The 22,872-nt window shown below is 32.4% G+C and overlaps 1 protein-coding gene across 1 annotated transcript in view; it reads right to left on the bottom strand.

The window, feature by feature from the left end:
* LOC143410777 (A-kinase anchor protein 9-like) overlaps positions 1-22,872 on the bottom strand; it is a 37,521-nt gene that overhangs the window by 4,678 nt on the left and 9,971 nt on the right. The window contains 3 exon segments of the mRNA XM_076871504.1: positions 11,385-11,598; positions 19,181-20,273; positions 20,275-21,536. Of these exon segments, the coding sequence (XP_076727619.1) occupies positions 11,385-11,598; positions 19,181-20,273; positions 20,275-21,536 (2,569 nt within the window).

Raw genomic sequence — 22,872 nt, 5'->3', positions numbered from 1 at the left:
TTAAGAGCTCAGAGATACTGCTCAAAAAACAACAAACAAACAAACAAACAAACAAACAAAACCCCCAGTAAGCTGTGCTGCACAGCATCTCTGTATAGGAGGGAAGCCACCAGCTTTCTTGGCGGCATGCATGGAGGACAGCAGAAAGAACCCTTGTGAAGCAGTGGCTGAAGGGCCTGCAGCTAGGTGAGTCAATTATTGGCAGATTGAAGTCTGGCCCCAAAAATGTGCAAGGCAAACCCATGCTGTGTGATAGAGAGTGCTCCAAAGTGACCAGGAGAAAATCAAGCATGGAGGGACATTTACACAGGAGAATTCTGATCAAGGAAACCCACCTGGCTTTCCCCTCCCCATCCAATCAGCTGCTAGCAGTACTGGCTGGAAGAGAAATGCCTGACTGTGAATTTGAAAGGACAGGCAAAGGAAGAGATCAAGTTTGGAGACCAAATGACGACCAGGGTTCATGGGGTCTGCAGGCAAAGTAGTGGGCTATGAACAGTTTCCTACATCACATGTGAAGAACCTAAAGGAGATTCCCGAGGTACCGTCTTCCAATGTGGACAGACAATTGCTGAGCCTTGGAGGTGTGATGACTTAAAATCTTCAGACCAATAGGCACGCAGTGAAGAGATTGGAACGTACCTAAGCCTACACCTTGGCTCTAGTAGTTCCGCTTCCAGGACTAACACTCTCACTCTAGCAACCCTAACTACCCTGAGGGTAGAGCTAGCATCAAATTCCAGACAACATACCTAACTGCTCAGAAGATAAGCTGAGAAACTTGAACTGCAATGGAAAAAAGTGTTCAATTTTTCATCCAGATTCCTTTTTTTTCTTCTCTCACATGTCTACAATTTTTGAAACCAAGTATTTTTCATGGATCATTTTATGGAGGACTGTGATATCTGAATAGTACATTACAGTTTTGTTGTTTATTATTTTCTTTTAAAAATTATATATATATATATATATATATATATATATATATATATATATATATATATATATATATTTTCCCCTCTCATTTATCTGTTTCCTTGGATTCGCTTTCTCACTTTTCTCTTGCTAACACCCAACCTCTATTAAGTCCTCCCTTCATTCTTCCTATAATTTTTTAACTTCTATCTTTTCTGATCCTTCCTCATAAACATCACACCCTACATGACTTTTGTTCTCTCTTTGTCCACCAATGGAAACTGTAAACTTTTTTGCAAACTTGCTGTTTATATTGTAGACAATAATTGAACACATCATTTCAGTTTAATGGAACAAAACTGTGGATGCCTTAGTAGGAGCTATTTGGTTTAAGCTGTATATTGTTTGTATTGGGTGCAGTTATTATTTGTCTCTTCCTTAAAGGCGAGGTACTAGAAATCTTCAGGGACACTATGAATCTACAGGGTAGACATTGTACTGCCTGAAATTCACACTGCTAGAAGAACAGACATAAGAACAACATGAGAAAACAATGGAACAAAGTGGCCCAAACAAACCAAGATGATCCAATAGTTAAACCCATAGACAACACAGTAAAAGAAATGTAGAAAAAGAATTTAGAAAGTACATATTAGACTGACCTGGTACATAAAGAATGATATAGGGAATAAAATCAGAGATAATTTTGAGGAGGTAAAAGATCATTGCAGAGGCAGAGATTCTCAGAAAATGACAACAACAACCCCAGAAATCCTCAAAATAAAACAATCAATAAACCAATTAAAAATTCAATGGAAATTATTATCAGTAGACTAGACCATTTGGAAGATAGAACCTCAGGCAATGAAGACAAAATATATAATTTTGAAAATAAAGTTGACTACACAGGGAAGATGGTAAGAAACCATGAACAGAACTTCCAAGAATGATGAAATAACAAGAAAAGACCAAATTAAGATTTATCAGGATAGGTGAAGGCATAGAGATACAAACCAAAGAAATGCCCAGTTTTTCAATGAAATAATATGAAAAAATTTCCAAAATCTGAAGAATGAAATGGAAAATCAAATACAAGAGGACCTCAAATGTACAAGATCACAACAGACCCACATCAAGACACATCATAAAGAAAAAGGTCAAATATAGAAAATAAGGATTGAATTTTAAAGGCTATGAGAGAAAAAATAACAGATTATATATAGAGGGAAACTAATTAGGATCTCATGTGATTTTTCAACCCAGACCCTCAAAGCCAGGAGGTCCTGGAATAATATATACCTAGTTCTGAATAAGATGGATGCCAACCAAGAATTTTATATCTAACAAAATAAAACTTCAGATTTAAAGATGAAATAAAACCCTTCCATAATAAACAAAAGTTAAAAGAATTCATAACTAGAAAATCTGTGCTATAAAACATTATCAACAAAATATTCCATGAAGATGGAAAAAAAGGTCAAAATCAACAAAGGGAGGAGCCATACAAAAGGAATAATCAATCAAAGGAAAAATTAATTCAAAGTAAAAAGTAGAAATAAACTAAAATGACTGGGAACACAAATCATATCTCAAAAATAATGTTAATGGTCTAAACTAATAAACCCAAAAGACATAGATTGGCAGATTGGATTAAAAAAAACAAAACCCAAAAATCTGTTGTCTCCAAGAGACTCACCTCATAAGCAAAGACATCCACAGAGTGAAAATGAAAGGATGGGAAAAAACATATCACTCACATGAACTGAGTAAACAAACAGGGGTTTCTATCTCCATGTCAGATAAAGTGTACTTCAAGCCAAAAGTTAATCAGAAGGGACAAAGAAGACATTTCATACTGCTTAAGGGAATTATACATCAACAAGACATAATACGTTAAATATTTATGCCCCAAACAATGGAGCATCTACATATATCAAACAAACCCTGCCTCAATTTCAAGAATTAAATAGACCATAATACAATAATAGTGAGTGACTTTAACAAACCTTTCTCACTACTGGATAGATCGTCAAACAAAAACTAAAAAAAAAAAAAAAACTATAGAACTTAATAATATAATCAATAATTTATACTTAACAGACATATAAAGAGTATTATATCCATCAACGAATACATGTTCTTCTCAGCAGCACACAGACTCTTCTCTAAAATATGCCACAAAGCAACAATTATGAAATAAAAAAAGAGATTATACCCTGCATTCTATCAGATCATAATGGAATGAAATTAGAAATCATTGATACAATAAAAAATAAAAACTCCAACACCTAGAGACTAAATAATACGCTATTGACTAACCAATGGATATAAGAAGAAGTCAGGGATGAAAATTTTAAAATACATACCAGAGATAAATGAGAACTGATACAACTTGTCAAAATCTCTGGGACACTATTAAGCTAAATTCATTAAAAGAATAGAAAGTCAATGAGTAAATGACCTAACATAAGATCTCAAAGCCCTAGAAAAAGAAAAACAAATCAACACCAAAAGCAGTAGAAGACTGGAAATAATTAAAATCAGAGCTGAAATAAATAAAATTGAAATAATTGGGACAACTAAAAAATTTACAAAACAAAAAGTTGTGTCTTTGAAAAAATAAATAAAATTGATAAACTCAATCGTGCTAATGAAGACAGAAAACTCAAATCACTAAAATTCATAATCACAAAAAATATTACAACAGATACTGTTGAAATACAGTAGAGAATCAGAAGCTATTTTGAAAATTTATACTCCAATAAAAATGAAAAATTTAAAGACATCAACAAACTTCTAGAGACAAATGAGCTACCCAAATGGAATTAGGAGGACATACACAATTTAAACAGATCAATTTCAAGCAATAAAATAGAAGAAGTCATCAAAAGCCAACCATTTAAGTAACGCCCAGGATGAAACAGATTCTACAAGACCTTTGATGAATTAATACCAATAAGCCTCAAACTATTTCATGAAACAGAAAAGGAGTGAACTCTTCCAAACTCATTCTATGAAGCTAGTATCACCTGATATCAAAATCAGACAAAGACACATCAAGGAAACATAACTTCAGACCAATATTCCTAATGAACATAGATGCAAAACTTCTGTATACAATTCTGGCAACTCACATATAAAAACATTAAAAATATAGTTGTTATGGTTTAGTTGTGAGGTATCCCCCATAAGTTCACATAAGACAATTCAAGAAGATTCAGAAGAGAAATTACTAACCTAATCAGTGAATTAATCCCCGATAGGAATTAAATAAAGTGGCAGGGTATGGCTGGAGAAGATGGGAATTGGGGGGATGGCTATGAAGTATACATTTTTTATCTGGAGAGTGGAGTCTCTATATGGGGTATATATTTTGTATCTGGAGAGTGAAGTCTCTGTCTCTGTTTCCTGATCACTATGTGAACTCCTTCCCTCTGTCACACTCTTCTTCCAGATGTTCTGCCTTACCTCAAAGCCCAAGGGATGGAGCTGGCCTTCTATGGACTAAGACATCTAAACACCATGAGCCCTCAAATAACACCATAAATCCTTTTCCTCTCTTAAAATTGTTCTGGTCATATCTTTTAGTAACAGAAATAAAAAAGCTGACTAAAACAATAGTGCATCATATTCAAGTGGGATTCAAGGTTGGTTCAACATACATAAATTAATAAATGTAATTCATCACATCAATAGACTACAAGAAGAATCATATGATCATTTCAATTGGAGCACAAAAAGCATTTGACAAAATAAAGCACCCTTTAATGTTTAAAACACTAGAAAAACTAGGGATAGTAGAAACAAATCTCAACACTGTAAAAGCTATACATGTTAAACCCAAGACCAAAATCATTCTAAATGGAGAAAAACTGAAGGCATTCCATCTACAAACTGTAGTAAGACAAGAATACCCTTTTTTTACCACTTTTATTCGATATAATCCTGGAAACTAGCCAGGGCAAGTAGACAGAAGAAAGAAATTAAAGGGATACGAATAGAAAAAGAACTCAAATTATTACTATTTGCCAACAATATGATTCTATATTTAGAAGACCTAAAAAATCCACCAGAAAACTTCTAGAATTAATGAATGAAATTTAGCAAAGTAGCAGGATATAAAATTAACAACCATACATCAAATGCATTCCTATATATCAGTGATAAAGCCACTGAAAAAGAAATTAGGAAAACTACCCCATTCACAATAGTGTCAAAAAATAAAATGGAATATTTGGAATCAATCTAACAAAAGAGGTGAAAGATCTCTACAGTGAAAACTACAGAAAACTAAAGAAAAAAATTGAAGACCTTAGAAGATGGAAATATCTCCCATGTTCTTGGATAGGCAGAATTGACATTGTCAAAATGGCCATACTACCAAAAGCATTATATAGATTTAATGCAATTCCTATTAAAATTCCAATGACATTCTTTATAGAACTAGAAAAAGCAATCATGAAATTCATTTGGAAAAAAGAGACCCAGAATAGCCAAAGCAATCCTTAGGAGGAAAAGTGAAGCAAGAGGCATCATAATACCAGAACTTAAATTATACTACAGAGCCATAACAGCAACAACAAAAAACAATGGGATGACACTGGCACCAAAACAGACACATAGACCAATAATACAGAATAGAAGACATAGAGACAAACCCATATAAATACAGTTATCTCATACTAGACAAAGGTGACAAAAATACTCACTAGAGAAAAGATAGCCTATTCAACAAATGGTGCTGGGAAAACTGAAAATCCACATGAAGCAAAATGAAATTAAACCTCTATCTCTAATCTTGCACAAAACTCAATTCAAAGTGGATCAAGGATTTAGGCACTAGAACAGAGACGATGCATTTAACAGAAGAAAAAGTAGGTCCAAACTCTACCATCTCAGCTTAGGAACTGACCTCCTTATCAAGATTTCTAGAGCACAAGAACTATAAGCAAGAATCAATAAAAAGATTCAAACTAAAATGGTTCTTCACATAAAACAATCAATAACATGAAGAGAGTGCCTACCGGATGGGAGAAAACCTTTACCACACATACACTTCAGAGCATTAATCCCAAGGATATATAAAAAACTCAAGAAACTTAACACCAGGGGCTGGGGTTGTCGCTCAGTGGTAGAGTGCTTGCCTGGCATGTGTGAGGGACCTAGGGTTTGATTCTCAGCACCACATATAAATAAATTTAAAAAATAAAGTTTCATCAACAACTAAAAAAAAATTAAAAAACAATTAAAAGACCAGAAAAACAAAACAATCAATAAATGGGCTAAGGAACTGAACAGACACTTCACAGAAGACATACAATCGTTCAACAGATATGTGAAAATACATTCAACATCTCTAGCAATTAGAGAAATGCAAATCAAAACTCCAATAAGATTCTATCTCACTCCAGTTAGAATGGCAACTATCAAGAATATGAGCAACAGGCCTAGGGACATAGCTCACTTGGTAGACTGCTTGCCTCACATGACCAAGGCTCTAATTCAATACTAAGCACCACAAAAAAAGAAAAAGAAAAAATATGCAACAATAAATGTTGGCAAGCATGTGGGGGTAAGGGTACACTCATACATTTCTGGTGGGACTGCAAATTGATGCAACTACTATAGAAAGCAGCATGGAGATTCCTAAGAAAACGTGGAATGGAACCACCATTTGACCCAGTTATCCCAATCCTAGGTTTATACTCAAAGGGCTTTAAATCAGCATAACACAGTGATGCAGCCACATCATGTTTATAGCAGCTAAATTCACAATAGCTGAACTATGGAACCAACCCAGGTGTCCTTCAATAGATGAATGGATAAAGAAAGTGTGATATATATCTTCCCAATGGAGTATTACTCAGCCTTAAAGAAGAATGAAATTATGGCATTTGGTGGCAAATGGATGGACCTGGAGAATATCATGCTAAGCTAAATAAGCCAATCCCAAAGAACCAAAGACTGAATATTTTGTCTAATATGCAGATACTAATTCACAATGGGTTGGGGGGGTAGGGAAGAATAAACATATTTTGGATTAGCAAAGGGCAATGAGGGGAGGGGAGGATTATGAGGGAAGAAAGGATAGTAGAATGAATCAGATATTATTACCCCAGGTACATATATGATTACATCACATATTCTATATCATGCACAAACAAAGAATGAGGAGTTATACTTCATTTATGTATGATATGTCAAAATGCATCCTACTGTCTTAGATAACTAGTTAGAAGAAAAAAATGTTAGAACTAAAAAAAAATAATTAGTTACTGAAACTACATATATAGAAAAAATAGTTCATTAAATTTGATTTGTCTAACATTACCCAACTGGTATGTGGTAGATCTGAACATGAGTTATTTTAAATAAAAACAGTAGTTCTGAAAAAAAAGAAGAGAAGAAGAGGGGTGAGGATGTGGCTTGGTGGTAAAGAGCCCCTGAATTCAAACCCTGATACAAAAAAAATCATATATATATAATTTATATATATATATATATATATATATATAGAGAGAGAGAGAGAGAGAGAGAGATAGATATATATAGATATAGATATAGATATATGTGTGTGTGCATGTATGTATGTATATATATATATATATATATATATATATATATATATATATATATATATATAAAGATATATCTAAGATATATTACTGAGTTAAAAAAAGCTTGTAAATTCTCACTTGCATTAAAAGCCTGTTTTAACATATATGTCTATATAAATAGGAAAATGTCTGAAAGAATACATATCAAAAGTAACAATGATTGCTTATATTGGAAATGAAGTGTGGCAACAGGAAAGAGAAGGTTCTTAACTTACAGTTAGTTTAATTTTAACTTACAATCAGTTTAATTTTAATTTTATCTACCCACATATCTTTTGGTATGTATGTCTGAATTCTGTATTGTTATGTAAGCATTCACTACTTTGTAACAATGTTTTCTTAAAATGTCTAATCTTATAACAATAAGGTAAGATTAGTATTTAGAAATCATGTGAATTTAGAATACATCAGTGACTTAAATAGACAAAGATAAGCTTAAATTCCTAGGGTGGGGTTGTGGCTCAGTGGTAAAGTACTTGCCTAGTGTGTATAAGGCACTGGGTTCAATTCTTAGCATTGCATGTAAATAAATAAATAAATAAAATAACAACTAATAAAAATGTTTTTTAAAAAGGCTTAAATTCCTTAATTGAAAACAAACAAAATGAAACAATACTTCCTCTAAATTTATATATATTTGGATACATAAATTACATACATACATTATTTATATACACATATACATGCACGCACACAATGATTATAATGTATGCATACATATAAAACAAATAATTTTAAGAAAAAATGAAATAGAAAAGTAAGACACAGACTCTTTGGGGACGATTTTAATTTATGTAAGAACATGACATCTAAGTAAAGATCCAATGGAGATGAGGGTGTGGGAATACAAATACCTGGAAAATAATCATTCTAGGTAGAAGAAAAAGCCAATGAATCCCTAAAGCATAAGCGTACTGATATGTGATATATTTGAGGATCACAGTGGGAATGTGTGAGGTTTTTTCTTTAATCTTTTAAAATTGTTTTTAGTTGTCAATGGACCTTTACTTTATTTATTTATATGTGGTGCTGAGAATCAAACCCAGGACCTCACACAAGCCAGGCAAGCGCTTTACCACTGAGCTCCAACCCCAACCCCATGGGATTATATGGTTTGAGAACAGTAAGTGATAAGAAAGTCAGTAGGAAATGAAAGTCAAAGATGTCATGGTCCTCAGGACTAGTGAAACTGTAAAGAGCAGAAGAGGATTAGAGTAACATGATGTAACTGAAATTATAAAAGTAAAGGTTCTGGCACTTGTGTTGACTATATAGAGAATAGACTGTAAACAGAAGTTGAGTAATCCAGGTGAAACACAAAACAATGGCAGAGACCAGTGGAGCAGTAAGGAGTGGCACAGTTTTGATGTACTTTGAAGGTTAAAAAAAAACCCAAGATTTTTTCATAGAATGGCAGAGAGTTATGATAGAAAGGAGTCATGATGGATGAAGATGGCTACAGAAGGAGCAAATTTTAGAAGATCCTGATCCAAGAAAACATACATAGTGGTAATTGAAGATCATTTCTTCTTTCCTCATAGATCAGGGTTCTATTTGGGACATGATGAATTTGAGCATTAGACAATCAAATGCAGTATATTCAAGCCATTGTGGAATGATCATACTTAGACTATTTAAGTATTGACCACATCAACATATCAAAGCCTAGGCATAGAATAAACAAGTAAATGTCTACTACCTGACTTATTTTAATTCAGAAAATAGATTAATAGTAACATCTTAATAAAAGTATAAGTAAAATTCCTATAATAAAATGTCTTTGGTTTATACCAACATTTATTTCACACATTTCAAAGATACAGAATTATCTCCTGCTCTTATTTCTTAAAAATGTTACATCCTATCTCGTTGTTAAATTTATATTTTATTCTTAAAATAACCATTCCAGATGATACTATCATTGTTACTAAGCTACAAATACTGCTGAATGAAGTTTTAAATAAATAGATACCTTGGGTCCACCGTGGTCTCACTAATGGCTTGAAGCTTCTCCTGTAGAGAATACATTTCTGCCCTATGATTTTTTTCATTTTCTTTCAATTGTTTGAGCAAAAAGCATATGAAGTTTTCTAATTCTTAAATTTGTTCTTCAAGTTGTTTAATTTTTTGGTATCTTTCAGAGAAGATAACAGGAAGAGAAGACAATACACATTTCAATACAAACTTCTCAGTGAAATAGCAATCATTTTATTTCAATGTATAAAAATATTTATTCTTTGAAAAATGTTTTGAGTGAAACTCAAGTTTTAATTTGACTCATTCTGACTGATGAAAACAAGAAAACAGTGTGATTCAAGATCATTTCTCCTATCCTTATGGTATAGTATCTCTAAATTTAACAATTTTATATCTTTAAAACAATTCAGAAACATGAAACAAAAGAAGTGTTGAAAAGGGACCAGAGGAGAGTAGTTAACACTTTTCACTTTCCTCTTTTATCTTTATTTTTTAAAAATGCTGATAATTAATCACTAAACTAACTTTTTTGCCAATTAAATGAGCCATTAGTTAACATGCAATTTGGGAAATAGTGGACAGACTACCTCAAGAAGATATCAATTTAAAAAAATACAAACTTAAAATATTACTATATTCAAAGAACTCCTGAAGTGAAAAAGCATGGTATTATCTGATATGCTTGAAATTCTATTCTGTTCACCAAAGCAATTCCAATAATAAAACTCATTCCTAAAAGCAAAAGTGAAGGCCTAGAGATACCTTGAACACAAGAAGTCTAGTTAACTGGCCAAATAATCATGAAAGAATATCATTAACTGTGACTAATTGTTTATGGTTCATTGTATGGTCCCTTAACATTGTTACTTCCCATTATGCCATCTTGGTATTTTAACTCACTCTCTAGTTTCCCCTGATAACTCATTCTTGTCCTTGACCTCTTGTCCTTGACATTCATGCTGATTATAAATCTTTACCTCATAATTAAATTTTTCTCCCAGGTTTCAGACTTCTATTTTCAACTAACTCCTATATATTTTTTCAAAGTCAATAAGTATTCTATTCTTAACTCAATATATTTAAAACTAAATTATTATTTTTTCACAAATTGGTTCCTTTCTATGACTAGAACCATACTCTAGTTTCTTAAGCTAGAAACTTGGGTATCATTCTTAATTTTTGATAACATTAACGACAAACTAGAACCTAACTCTAAGTGTTGAACTTAACTTTCTATCATACTCAATTCAATCTGGCTGGTCTTCCCATCAATAATTTCATCCCTTCCAACTGATCCTAATGGTATCAACTTAAAATAAAAATCTTATTGTTACTCCCACTATTTAAAATCCTGCTGTAGGTCTTATCACCAATAGCATAAAACATAAACATGTTTCATCAGAGTACATAAAACCTTTCCTGATCAAGCTCCTTCCAATCTCTCCAGTTTTATCTAGCTAAGACAACCTGAACTCCCAGTTCTCCCAAATGGATGCAGTCTTATATAGAGCTCAATGCTTAAGACTCCATAGCCTTCCCCAAATTTCCAACCCAGTTACTCCTACCCATACCCTCATCCTACTCATCTCCCCAGGAAAGACAAGACTCTTTTTTCTCCCTCCATTCTTTACATTTCAGAAATTTTCAGTGTATTTTATATATGCTTTCCCAATGGATTATAATTTCCTATGGGAAAATGACTCAGTAATTTTAGTTTTCTCTAGCACTTGAATGAATATCCAATGATTATATGAACAAATAAGACTAGGGCTTAGATACACAAGTCACCTTCCCCTGTGAGTTCTAAGGACAGAATTAAGAAATGGTGGACTCTAAGTGATGCTTCATGGTAATTATAAGTCAGGAACTATTTACCTGTTTCCTGTGTTTTTACATTCTGTAGTTCTAACTGGTATATTTTCTGAAGTTCCTTGATCTTTTCCTCTTGAGTAGAAATAAGCTCCTCTTTAAGATTGCAAAGAGCTTTATCTTTATCATTTTCCATATATTCATGAACCTGATCCACGTGAGATGAATAAACCAGTGAAAGGCATATGCACTGAGCTTCCATCTGTAGCCTTAAATCATTCTGAAAGTGAATATATATTAGAAAACCTTAAAAAAATTTACTATAAAATAATTTGCTTTTTGCATATACTAAAACAAGAGGAGAAATAAATTATAGTTTAAAACTTCTTAAGAGAACCAATGACATTTTTTCTTCATTCTTCATTCAGTTATACTGAGCTACTTCTTTTTTAAAGGAGAGTAGTATTATTACCTCAATTTTAGAGCAAATTCTGATATTTGGTATAGCTTATGATTTGTACATATTGGAGAATCTTTATTCTGACTGTCCGGGACTGCTCCTTACAGAAACAAGTTGTCTCTGCAGGAAACAGCCTAGAGCCTCAACATTTTAGGATATTTAAAGGCGAAAACCACATCCAGATTGACTTGGCAACCAGCAAGCAAGCAAGCAAGAAGTAGTACAGAAGCTGAATAAAGCCATTAGCAAAACAATGCAATGTCTTAATCAAATTTTCATCTCATTCATTTCTCCTGGGATTTTTTCATAATCATAATCAAAAGAGAAATGGATCAAAGTGACCCTAGTTGAATACAAATTAAAAATGGCTACTAACATCTAATCAATTATTCCCCAGAAAGGTACACTGCCCAAGGAAAGTGGGAACCAAAGAGAAAAATTTTACATTGTGTAAGAATTGCTATTCTGTATTGCAAGTAGGCTATGCTAGGCAATTAGTATTGTGGTACAGTGATGGGGCTTTCCTATCGGAGAAGCTCTTCTTACGTAATATTGAGTCTCAGGGTAAAATGAAGTCTGTTTTGTCATTGCTTATATAGCCTGGCCTATAACATTCCCCACTGGTTTTATGGAACTAATCAAATCATTAATTAATCATTATTGGTTTACAGCTACTGTAGTGAGTATGGAGGACCATCAGTTTTACAGAATGTATTTTTTGTTTAATATATCTTATTAAATAAACAGTTAAAGATGAAGGGTCCAATTAAAAACCCTAAGAGGACTAACAGCAATGGATCGGCTACAGCTATGTAAGAGTAGTTAGCCAAGGAAACCAGGAGAACAAATTTTCATACCAATTTCTCTCATGTTGTGTTGAGTCTTCCTTATCTTTCATTTTTATTTTCAAATAATATTTTATTTTCATGGCACTGGGAATTGAACCCAGGGGTGCTCTCTACCTGTGAGCTACATTTCCAGCCCCCTTTTTTTCAATATTTTCATTTTTATGTGGTACTGAGGATTGAACCCAGTGCTTCACATATGTGAGACAAACGCTCTGCCACTGACCCACAATCCCAACCCCAGCCCTTTTTGAGGCAAGATCTCAACAAGTTGCCAAGGTTGGTCTTGAACTTAGAACCCTCCTCTGCATTAGCCTCCCAAATAGCTGGAATTACAGGCATGCACCACCATGCCTGGATTTAAAATACTATTTTAAATATGGAAAAATGCAAGCAATAAACTCAAAACCCATATTAACAAGTACTATAACATTTTCTCTATTTTTTTCATTCCCTGTACTCCCCATAAACTTCTATGTTCTCATCACTCCTTTCTCACAGGCAACCATAATCATAGTTTGGTACAAATCCAGTCCAATTCTTACATTATCACTTCTCATTACAATACATTTTGCATTCTCAATGCACTGTATATTTTGTATTTTTATGGACTTACACAAATGATATTAATTTTACAAATTTATTTTCTCATTCAATATGTCTCTGGTATTATTCCATGTAGGTAATGGGGGGTTTAATGTCCAGTACCACAAACAAACAAAAAATTAACAGCATGTAGACAACAGGTTAATTCATTTTAACTGTGGTATTATGACTATACCAAAATTTGTCCATTTCCTTTCAGGAGATAAATTGGTTTATTCCTAATTTTTGGATAAATGTGCTAATTTCTTTCTAATTAGTGGTTCTCAAATGTAACATGCATCAGAATCACTTGGAATGCTTATTAAAACAGGTTAATTTAGGAACCTAACCCCGTCCCCACAGTTTCTGATTCAGGAGAGGTCAAAGAGCTTTGAATTCTAACCCGTTACCAAGTAATGCTGTGCTTCTGGTCAGGAACCCCACTTTGAGAACTACTTAGAAATATAACTGCTAGGTCACAGATAGTGCATTTTTAACTGTGCTAGATTTGATCAAATTATTTTTATATTACAGTACTAATTTACAATGCTACCAGAAGGTTGAGTACTTATATACTCACATCCTCACCATTCTTTATATCAGACTAACTTCACCAATCTAATGGGTATAAAATGTTATTTTATTTTTACACTGAATAGTAAGGTTGAAAGAATATTTTCATGTTTATTAGATACTTTCAAATCTTTTGCCCATTATTATTTTGTTTTTGGACCTCTTGTTACATTAATTGTTCTTTCTATATTCTTGATAGCTTTTGTTTGCAACTTACATTCATGGCAAATATCTATTCCCAGTCCTCAGATCTGTTTTACATTATTGTTTTTAAAAGATACAATAAAAATTTTAAATCTTTTCCAATGCTTTGTCTTTATTAAAAGTTTTCCCTATCTTAAGATTCTATTTTCTTCTTATGTGTACATTTTTAACCAACCTGATTTTTTCCCCAAAGCGACAATGATCTAATTCCCTAACTTCTAACCTCTAGTATCAAAAGTCAATTGTGCTCAAAACAATTTTGTTTTTTTTCCTCTCAAACAATTTTGAATACTCTAAGCTTCTTCTGCTATTTTGGTTTATTTTTTGATTTCCTCTGTCTCTGCTCAAATATCATCTCACCAAAGTAGTCTTCCTTGACCTACCCAATGCAAAAATGCCCTACACTTAGGGAGATCTTATTCTTCTTATCATACTGTAATTTTATTCATAGCACTTAAGACCACCAAAAATATTTTTCTGTATTTTCTAATGTTCATTTAAACCCTAAAAAGTAAACTTTATCTTCCTTGACCATTTTTATTCACTGTTAAATTATGAATGACTTGAACAGTGCCTGGAATGTAGTAGAGATTCACTAAGTGATTCATTGATTTGTAGGGCCTTCTTGCTAAATTTTTACTAGATACAGATCTGTTCTGGGCTTTTCATTATATTCTACTGATCTACTTAACCATCCTGGCATTAAACCATATTGTTTATAATGATTTTGTAATAAGTTTTGATAACAAATACATACTTTTTAAGATTGTCTTGAGTATTCTTGGCTATTTACTCTTCTATATCAATTTTAGAATCAGTATTCCACATTCATTAAGAAACCTTATTGTAATTTTGACTAGAACTATTAATTAGGAGAGAACTGATATTTTTCTTTGTATCTTTCCATTATGGATATGATATGTATTAGCACACAGTCACGTCTTTGTGTCCTTCAATATTTTATAATTTTCTTAACAAAAACTCAAAACATCTTATTATCTTGGGTTTAAAGTTTTGCCTGATCTGTTCATATTTTTTCTCATTTCCTATTCTTGTCATATTGCAAGAACTGGAGAAGCATTCACTAAGAACTGCAAAACCATGTTGCAATAGTAATGTTGACAATGGGTATGTATCCTAGTCCTATACTTGATTCTAATGGAAATGCTTCTAAATTTCACCATCAGAAATAGAATCTGTCAACATTTTGATGAAAATCAGCATCATGACTAGAAAATTTCCCTGCTATTCCTGATTTCCTAAAGCTTTTTTCTTAACTTATAAATGGGTTGTCAAATTTTTCATGTATTTTTTTCTGATATGCACTAAAATAATCATGGATTTTGTCTTGCTACATAAAAATGTAGAGATTACAGTCACAGATATTTTTTTTCAAATGTTTAACTATTTGTCCACTCTTGGTATAACTTGCTAATATTTTATTTGGAATTTCTGCAACTACACTTACAAGTTAGATTACTCTACAATTTTATTTTCTTTACAATTCCTATCAGGACTTCATATAAATATTGGCCTTCTAAGGTGAACTGGGTGGTTTTTCTTTCTTCAGTTTTTCTTCTGTACTTTCTTTTTCCATCCTCTCTTTAATCCTACTTTAGTGGACAATTACACTTTTGTTCTTGGAGAGTTAATAAGAATTACTTGTAAAATGGTCTTAAGTCTAGCATTTTGGTTTGAGATGAGGCAAAAGGGAAAACTTCTGACCACTACTTCAACTCTTTAATGAATACTGACTTATTCATTTCTATTTAATGGTTATTTGAACTTATTCATTTCTATTTGCATTAGTTCTGGTAGTTTATATTCTTCCAGAACACCATCTAGAGTTTTCTTATATTTTCAAATCTATTGGCAGAGATTATTTGTAGCATTATTTATGACTTTTAAAATTTCTTGTGGTACCTGTACTTATGTCCTTATTTCATTCTTGATTTTGCTTATGTGTTTTTCCCTTCTTGGTCATATTTTCGGAGATCTAATACCTGTAAATAATCTTTTCAAATAATAAACCTCCAAAATTCTTGAAAAATTTTCCCACTTGTTTATTACAAGTTCTCTTATTTTTGCTCTTCATTTCCTTCCTTCTACTTCCTTTGAATGTAGATATTCTTGACACTTTTCTATGCTGTTGAATACTTAACTCATTTCAATATCTCATTTATTAAATTGATAATATTTAAACCTAAAAATTATTTTTTACATATCATGTTACATACGTTCTACTTTTTTAAAAAAATATTCATGTCTCTCCTTGTGCATTTACTCTTCCAGATGAACTATAAACCAATTAAGTCAAATTTCTGTAACTTTTTAAATTGGATAAATCTAGAGATAACTGATATTCTATAATATAAAAAATTGCCCACTCAGAAATGAGACTTTTCATTTATTCAAATATTTTTCATTAAAGTATTCTAATTTTATTTATATTGGTCTTACATATTTTTGGCTAATTTCGACATTTATTTTACATTAGGTTTTTTGGTTTATTTGCTTAGATTATTTTTCTCAATTTCTTAATTACACCTGTGAATTATCTACTTCTATTTATGCCATGTATCTTTTTATCTTTGGAATGGTTAGGGCTTATAGAACAATGATAAATAGCAAGTGACAAAAACTATTCTGATTTTCATTCTAACATGAAGGCCTATCCTGATTCACAGCTGATTCTTGATAAAGTGGCTTTGTTTATTTCCCCTATTCACCCCTCATTCATCCATTCATAAAACATTATTAACTGCTGATCATGTGCAAAACATTATTCTATGTACTAGGGATATAGTAGCTGTCTATATAGCCAATATAGTAGTATGTCTTCACTCACAGAACTGATATTATGGTTCCTCTTGAGGTTTCTAAGCTCCAGTAGATGTTTCTAAGCTCAGTATCTCTTCCAATACCAATAATTACCTCCAATTTTAAACACACACTCGAATTTATGGCTTCTCTCAGCATCAATAACTAGCCAATATCTATAATGTTCCTGCCACTCATTATTTCTTGCACCCCAATGTTGAAAAGACTCTTTGATAATCTGGAATTATACTCCAAAACTATTCATTTCTTTCTTTTCAGTTAAAAAAATATTTTTTTTCTTTTTCTTTTTTCTTTTTTGGTACTGGGGATTGAACTCAGGGCACTCGACCACTGAACCACATCTCATCTTATTTTGTATTTTATTTAGAGAGAGGGTCTCACTGAGTTGCTTACTGCCTCACTGTTGCTGAAGATGGCTTCGAACTCAATAGCCTCCTGCCTCAGCCTCCCTCAGCTGGGATTATAGGTGTTTGCCACTGCAGCTGGCCAGTTAAAAATTCTTAACAGCCACATTTATTTTGGTTTCAGTAAGATATATCTGCTCTAATTACTAAGTTTAATACTGAGAGTAGGAGTATTTTGTTGCCTCTGCAGTATTTCAGACAAGTAAACAGTATCACTATTTAAGTCACCGCTCAATTTCTTCTGTGAGCTTCCCTCCACCTGCATACATACCTTACTCCCCCCTCTGTATCAATGATGGGGTTTATTTTAGTAATGATAAATGGGAGCAATTTACAGACTTGCTTTTCTTCACTTTGTTTAGTTAATTTCAAAGAGAGAGTATCTAAATACCATTGCAAGTATCTTCAATACAGAAACAAAATTCCTATTAAGAAAATTTTACCAATTTGACAAATGTGCTTCAAATTCAGGTCTTCTTTGAATAATGATTTTTAATAAAATTTAAATTATGTTTGACATTTTTTAGGAGTAATTACCACCATTTATAGTTTTTAAAACATTTTGCAATATTTAACATAGCAATAGTAGTTAAGCAATTTGAATTTCTTGGGTCTATTCAAGTTATTAAAAACGTAAAGTATGACCACATTTGATAAGATCATCAACATGAACATGTCATTAGAAATAAAAACAGAAAACTTTCCGATGACTTCCTATTGTACTTAGGGATAAAAAAATCTAAACTTACAAAGTCTATAAGGCTCCCTATGATTGAGTTTCTTCCTTCTTCAAACTCTTCTCAAACTCAACTACATAGGCCTTCAATTCGGTTCCTCAAATTTACTCATGGAACAACTGCTCTAATTTCCATAATGCAGCCTCTTCCCTCTCATTCGAATCTCAGTTCAAGTGTTAATTCCTCCAAGCTCCAGACCACCACCCACCTCCACCCATCGTTCTCAATTTCTTTTGTGAGCTTCCCTGTTTTATTTTATCACAATACCCTGTTTAATTTCTTCATAGACTGTTAACAATATTTCTGTCTTATTTTCTCATTTATTACCTGTCTTCCTCACTGAAATATATACTCCTTAACTTCTTCTCTCTTTCAACACTAAACTCTTATATCTGCAAAAGATATTTATTACCTAAGTTTTAGAAAAACATAAGTTTATTTAGCAGGCTACAGTTGTGGCTCAGTAGTAGAGAGCTTGCCTAGCATGTGTGAAGCACTGGGTTAAATCCTCAGCACCATATTATAAATAAATAAAATAAAGGTAAAATGTCCATCTACAGCTAAAAGATGTTTTTAATTATCAAAAGTTTATTTAGCATTATCATACTGAAGATACACATCAGACTTTTCTGTTATTTCTAATATGAATAGCTGACATAAAAGGAAATAACCTATTATCTTATGTGTTTTATTTCTTTAGCTGTACAGAAAATTAATACTATTTTTTCCTCCTCAGGTATAAGACTCAAAAAACTCTAGGGCTTAAGTGTTTTTCTTGCACAAAGGAAAAAGAATTAATAACTATTGAAAAACTGCATAAGGATCTAAAACACTCAAGAGTTTGTTTACAATTGTGGAACCTTGAAAAAGACCAGTATGAAATAAAAACTCTAAAATTCTTTGAAATTGCAACAAAATACTAAGTTATAAAATCAATAACTTTTGTAAAGTTGAAATTCTAAACAATATTATTTTGTCTTTAAAAAGAAAATATTGCTTTATTTCCTGAGCAGAATATATAACAGATTAGCTAAAAGAAAAACAGTTTAAGAAAAAAATAGGAAAATTAAATGATAAATGATAGATCCAAATGAGAATTACATGATTCACTTTCATTTTCTTTTATAAATTTGTTTTAAGAAGGTGAAAACTCTTTTTAGCATGAAATGTACATTTTCACTGTGCTATACCATATGTAAATAAGTAAACATACCTGTTCTGATTTAAGTACATAAAGTTCCTGATGGAGTTTATCGTTTTCACTTGATTGATCTCTCCCAGGTGAGGACTCATTTGTTACTGATGGTGAAAATAACTGTTCTTGCTTGCTTTCTCTTCTAATAGCCACATTTTCAAAAGAAATTTTCTCTTCCACTACTGTTTTTGATTCTTCTCCAAAATCTTCACCTACATTAGATAATGATCCTTGAGAATCCTTGTTTATAATAGTTACTATTCCATCTTGTAAAGAACTTAAATGAACATCACACATGTTTATATTTTCTGCTCTATAATGGTTAATTAGGAGTTCTAGCTCTTGACATCTCAATAGAATTTTCTCTTTTTCTTGCTTTAAAGATTTGACTTCTTCACTGAGAAAATTAACCTCACCATGTTTCTGTTTTAATTGTTCAGAGAGATCAGACAGTTTCTCTGACAATTCTAGCTTTTCTCGCTTGGTTACCTCAAGTTTTTCCATAAGTTCTGTTGTATCTTTCTCAACAACTTCACAGATTTCTAATGGCTCTGCGACAAAAGCTTTGTCAGTATAAAGCATGGCACTTTTCACTTTGATTGTAGCTGGATTTATTCTTTGTAAATGAAGCTCTTCATTAAGTGCTTTAAGTTTACTTTTATACTCTAATTCTTGTTGGTTTTTACTGTCTTCTAAATCATCTTTTACCTTGAGAAGGCAAGTATACTCCTCCTGTAACTCTTGATAGTTAACTTCAAAATTTTTTTCAGCAAATGAAAATGTACTTCCTTGCTTTTCAATTTCTTCATTTAGCTGAATACACTGTTGCTTGAGGGCCTCATTCTCTTTTGTAAGCATTTCCATTTCTTTTTGCCAGCTGCAATCTTTGGATATGGACTTGCTGGAGTCAATGAAAATCAATATTTCTTCTTGTTCAGCAGGAACATAAATTTTCAACATGTCCTCAAAAGCTTTTTTCTCATTTTTAAGAATGTTATTTTCTGCTTCAAGTTGTGAAAACTTTTCTTTAAGGTCATCCTCTTTTTCCTTTATTTGTTTCTCCAATAATTCAATTTTAAGTTGTAATTCCTGAACTTCTTGTTCAAGCATACATTTTTTTTTCTTGTCTTAATATTTCAATTTCCTCTTGGAGTTCATGCATCTGAAGGGTCATTTCTTCTGATTTTGAATCCATGATGGACTTCTGTAAATCTTTTAGTTTTGAAATTTCCAAAACCAACTGATTCTGCTTAGTTATCAAATTATATTTTTCAAATTGCATTGTTTCCATCTTTTGACTCATTAAATTTTGTAAGCCATCTATCTGCTGTTTATAGTGAATGCCTAAGCTATCTTCAAGTTTTTCAATATTTATTTGATGTTCAACTTCTACATCATCTTTTAGTTTCGAAAGTTCTTCTTCATGACTAAATAGGAGCTGTGTTCTCAGCCTCTCTAATTCAGCTTCTTGTGATTCAGCCATTCTGTCTAATACAGCATTTTTTTCTTTTTCCAACATTTCAAGTTTTATCTTGTAATTTGTAACTTTTGCTTCATGTTTTAACTCTAGTTCTTTCCTAGATTCAGATGCCAGAACAATCTCAGCTTTTAAAACTTCCACTGTACTAAGGGACTTACGTGCTTCATTCAGTTGACTTTTTTGTTCAGCTATTATCATTCTAGCTCTCTGAATTTGGTCCCTTAAAAAGTTCAATTCTTCAAAAAGGTCATCAAGTTGTCTCTGCAGAGTAGATTTTTCTCCTGAAACTATTCCTAGTTCTTCTTGGAGTTTTTCCTTTTGCGCATCAGTATCTTGTAATTTCATATTCAGTTCATTTATTGCCACGTTCATTAACTTTATTTGATCTTCATTAATTGTAATATTTAAATGTGATTTTAAAACACTCTCAATTTCTTTTTTATGTTGTGCTTTAAGTTCCTCTATCTGTGACATGTGTTGCTTTATTAACTCTTGTTTCATCTGTACTATCTGTTGCCCATACATTTCATCCATCTCTGCTCGGAGTTGTTCTAATCTTTTCTGCATTTCTTGTTCCATCATTCTCTGTACCACCTCAGATTCAAACTGGCTATCTGTGTAATGATGTCTTTTCTGAAGGTCTTCAACTGTACCCATTAATTGTTTTATTTCTTCAGAATATTGTCTTTCTTTTGGCTTAGAATTAGCCAGCTCTAATTTCATACTTGCAATTTGTTCCTGTACTTCTCTCATTAATTTTTCAGTGGCTGTGACTTGATCCTTTAGCTCAAGATTCACTTTTTCTTCTTCAATTATTCTTATATTTAATGCCTGGATGATTGCCTCCTTTTCTTGTAATTCTTTTTTATTTGACTTTTCTACTTCATCTTGTTCCTTTAGAAAGAAAAGAAAATGAAAATATAAGAATGACATTTTTTAGGTTCTGGCAACTACTTATGGGTGTCTCCTTTTTATAAATTTCTATAAAAAGCAACTGTTGGGCCTGCCCCCCCCCCCACCCCATTTTTCCCAGTACAAGGAGACCTAGGACTTATCTACCTGACAGTACATATGAGCAAACAATATAACAGTTTTACCCTTCTTGGGAAGAAATTTCTCTTACATTGTGCTGTGATTAAATATTTAAATTTAAAAATGCAATCTAATTTGCCTAGGATGTGTGAGGCCTTGGGTTTGATCTCTAACACCACCAAAAAAGCAAAACAAAACAAAAACCAGTCTGACTAAAATATCTATATAAACTATCACATTTTCATTTTTCATATTAACTGGTCAATATTCTAAATATAAGTATTTCTGATGGCTAGTTATAGTATTACATACTATCTAGACACTCTCAGAAGACACAAAAATATAAAAACCTGTCCTCCCCTGGATTCTCAGAAAAAACAAAAAATAAATAAATACTGGTCCTCCCCTGTATTCTAGTGATTTGAAGGTATTTCATGGACAAGTGCTATAAAATGAGAACAACAACAAGAACTAAAGTGGATTCCTTTAAGTCTTCCTTAACTTCATTCCTGGGGTTTTAAGTGAATCAGAAATTTAGGGATATGCAATGCTTAAGTGACTGAACATCAAGTGACACCTAAGACCACTACTGTATATTTACAGCATACCAACTTGGGCTTAGACCTACAGTTCAAACAGAAAGATAAAAGACCATCAATAATTTTCCCCAGTTCCTATCTGGGGACTCAATTTTGGAACTGGAGATTAGGCTAAGACAAGACATATTAATGCATATTCATTAAACAGTTAAGAGCTATAGTCCCAAAGCCAAGAAAATAAGTGAAATCCATATAACTGATGAAAATATAGGTAAGGAAGTAAAGTTATCTTAAGGAGACACGAGTCCTTGCCAAACAGGACTTCTAGGCACCTTGAATGAATGTACTAAGAAAATGTATGCATTGATCAATTGAGTATAGTTCTTGGAAAAAGACCAATGCACCGTCAACCTTTGAGAAGTCTGATCCCTCTTGAAAAACCATACTGAATGCAGAAAACAATGTTAGGAGTTACAGCAAGGAGCATTTAAGAAATTTAGTCTACAGACATGAACATTACTACTCTGAGATGGATGTAACAGGTTATCTCAACCTCATGCCACTGAATATCTGATTCCTCCAACACCCTTTCATCTAATACTTAATAAACAACTTTTTAAATTATTACATGGCTTTTAAAATTCATCTGTCCATAGAAA

This window comes from Callospermophilus lateralis, chromosome 11 (assembly GCF_048772815.1).
Source record: "Callospermophilus lateralis isolate mCalLat2 chromosome 11, mCalLat2.hap1, whole genome shotgun sequence".
In the NCBI taxonomy this organism is placed as follows: Eukaryota; Metazoa; Chordata; class Mammalia; order Rodentia; family Sciuridae; genus Callospermophilus; species Callospermophilus lateralis.
This window is presented reverse-complemented; position numbering and strand designations above follow the sequence as displayed.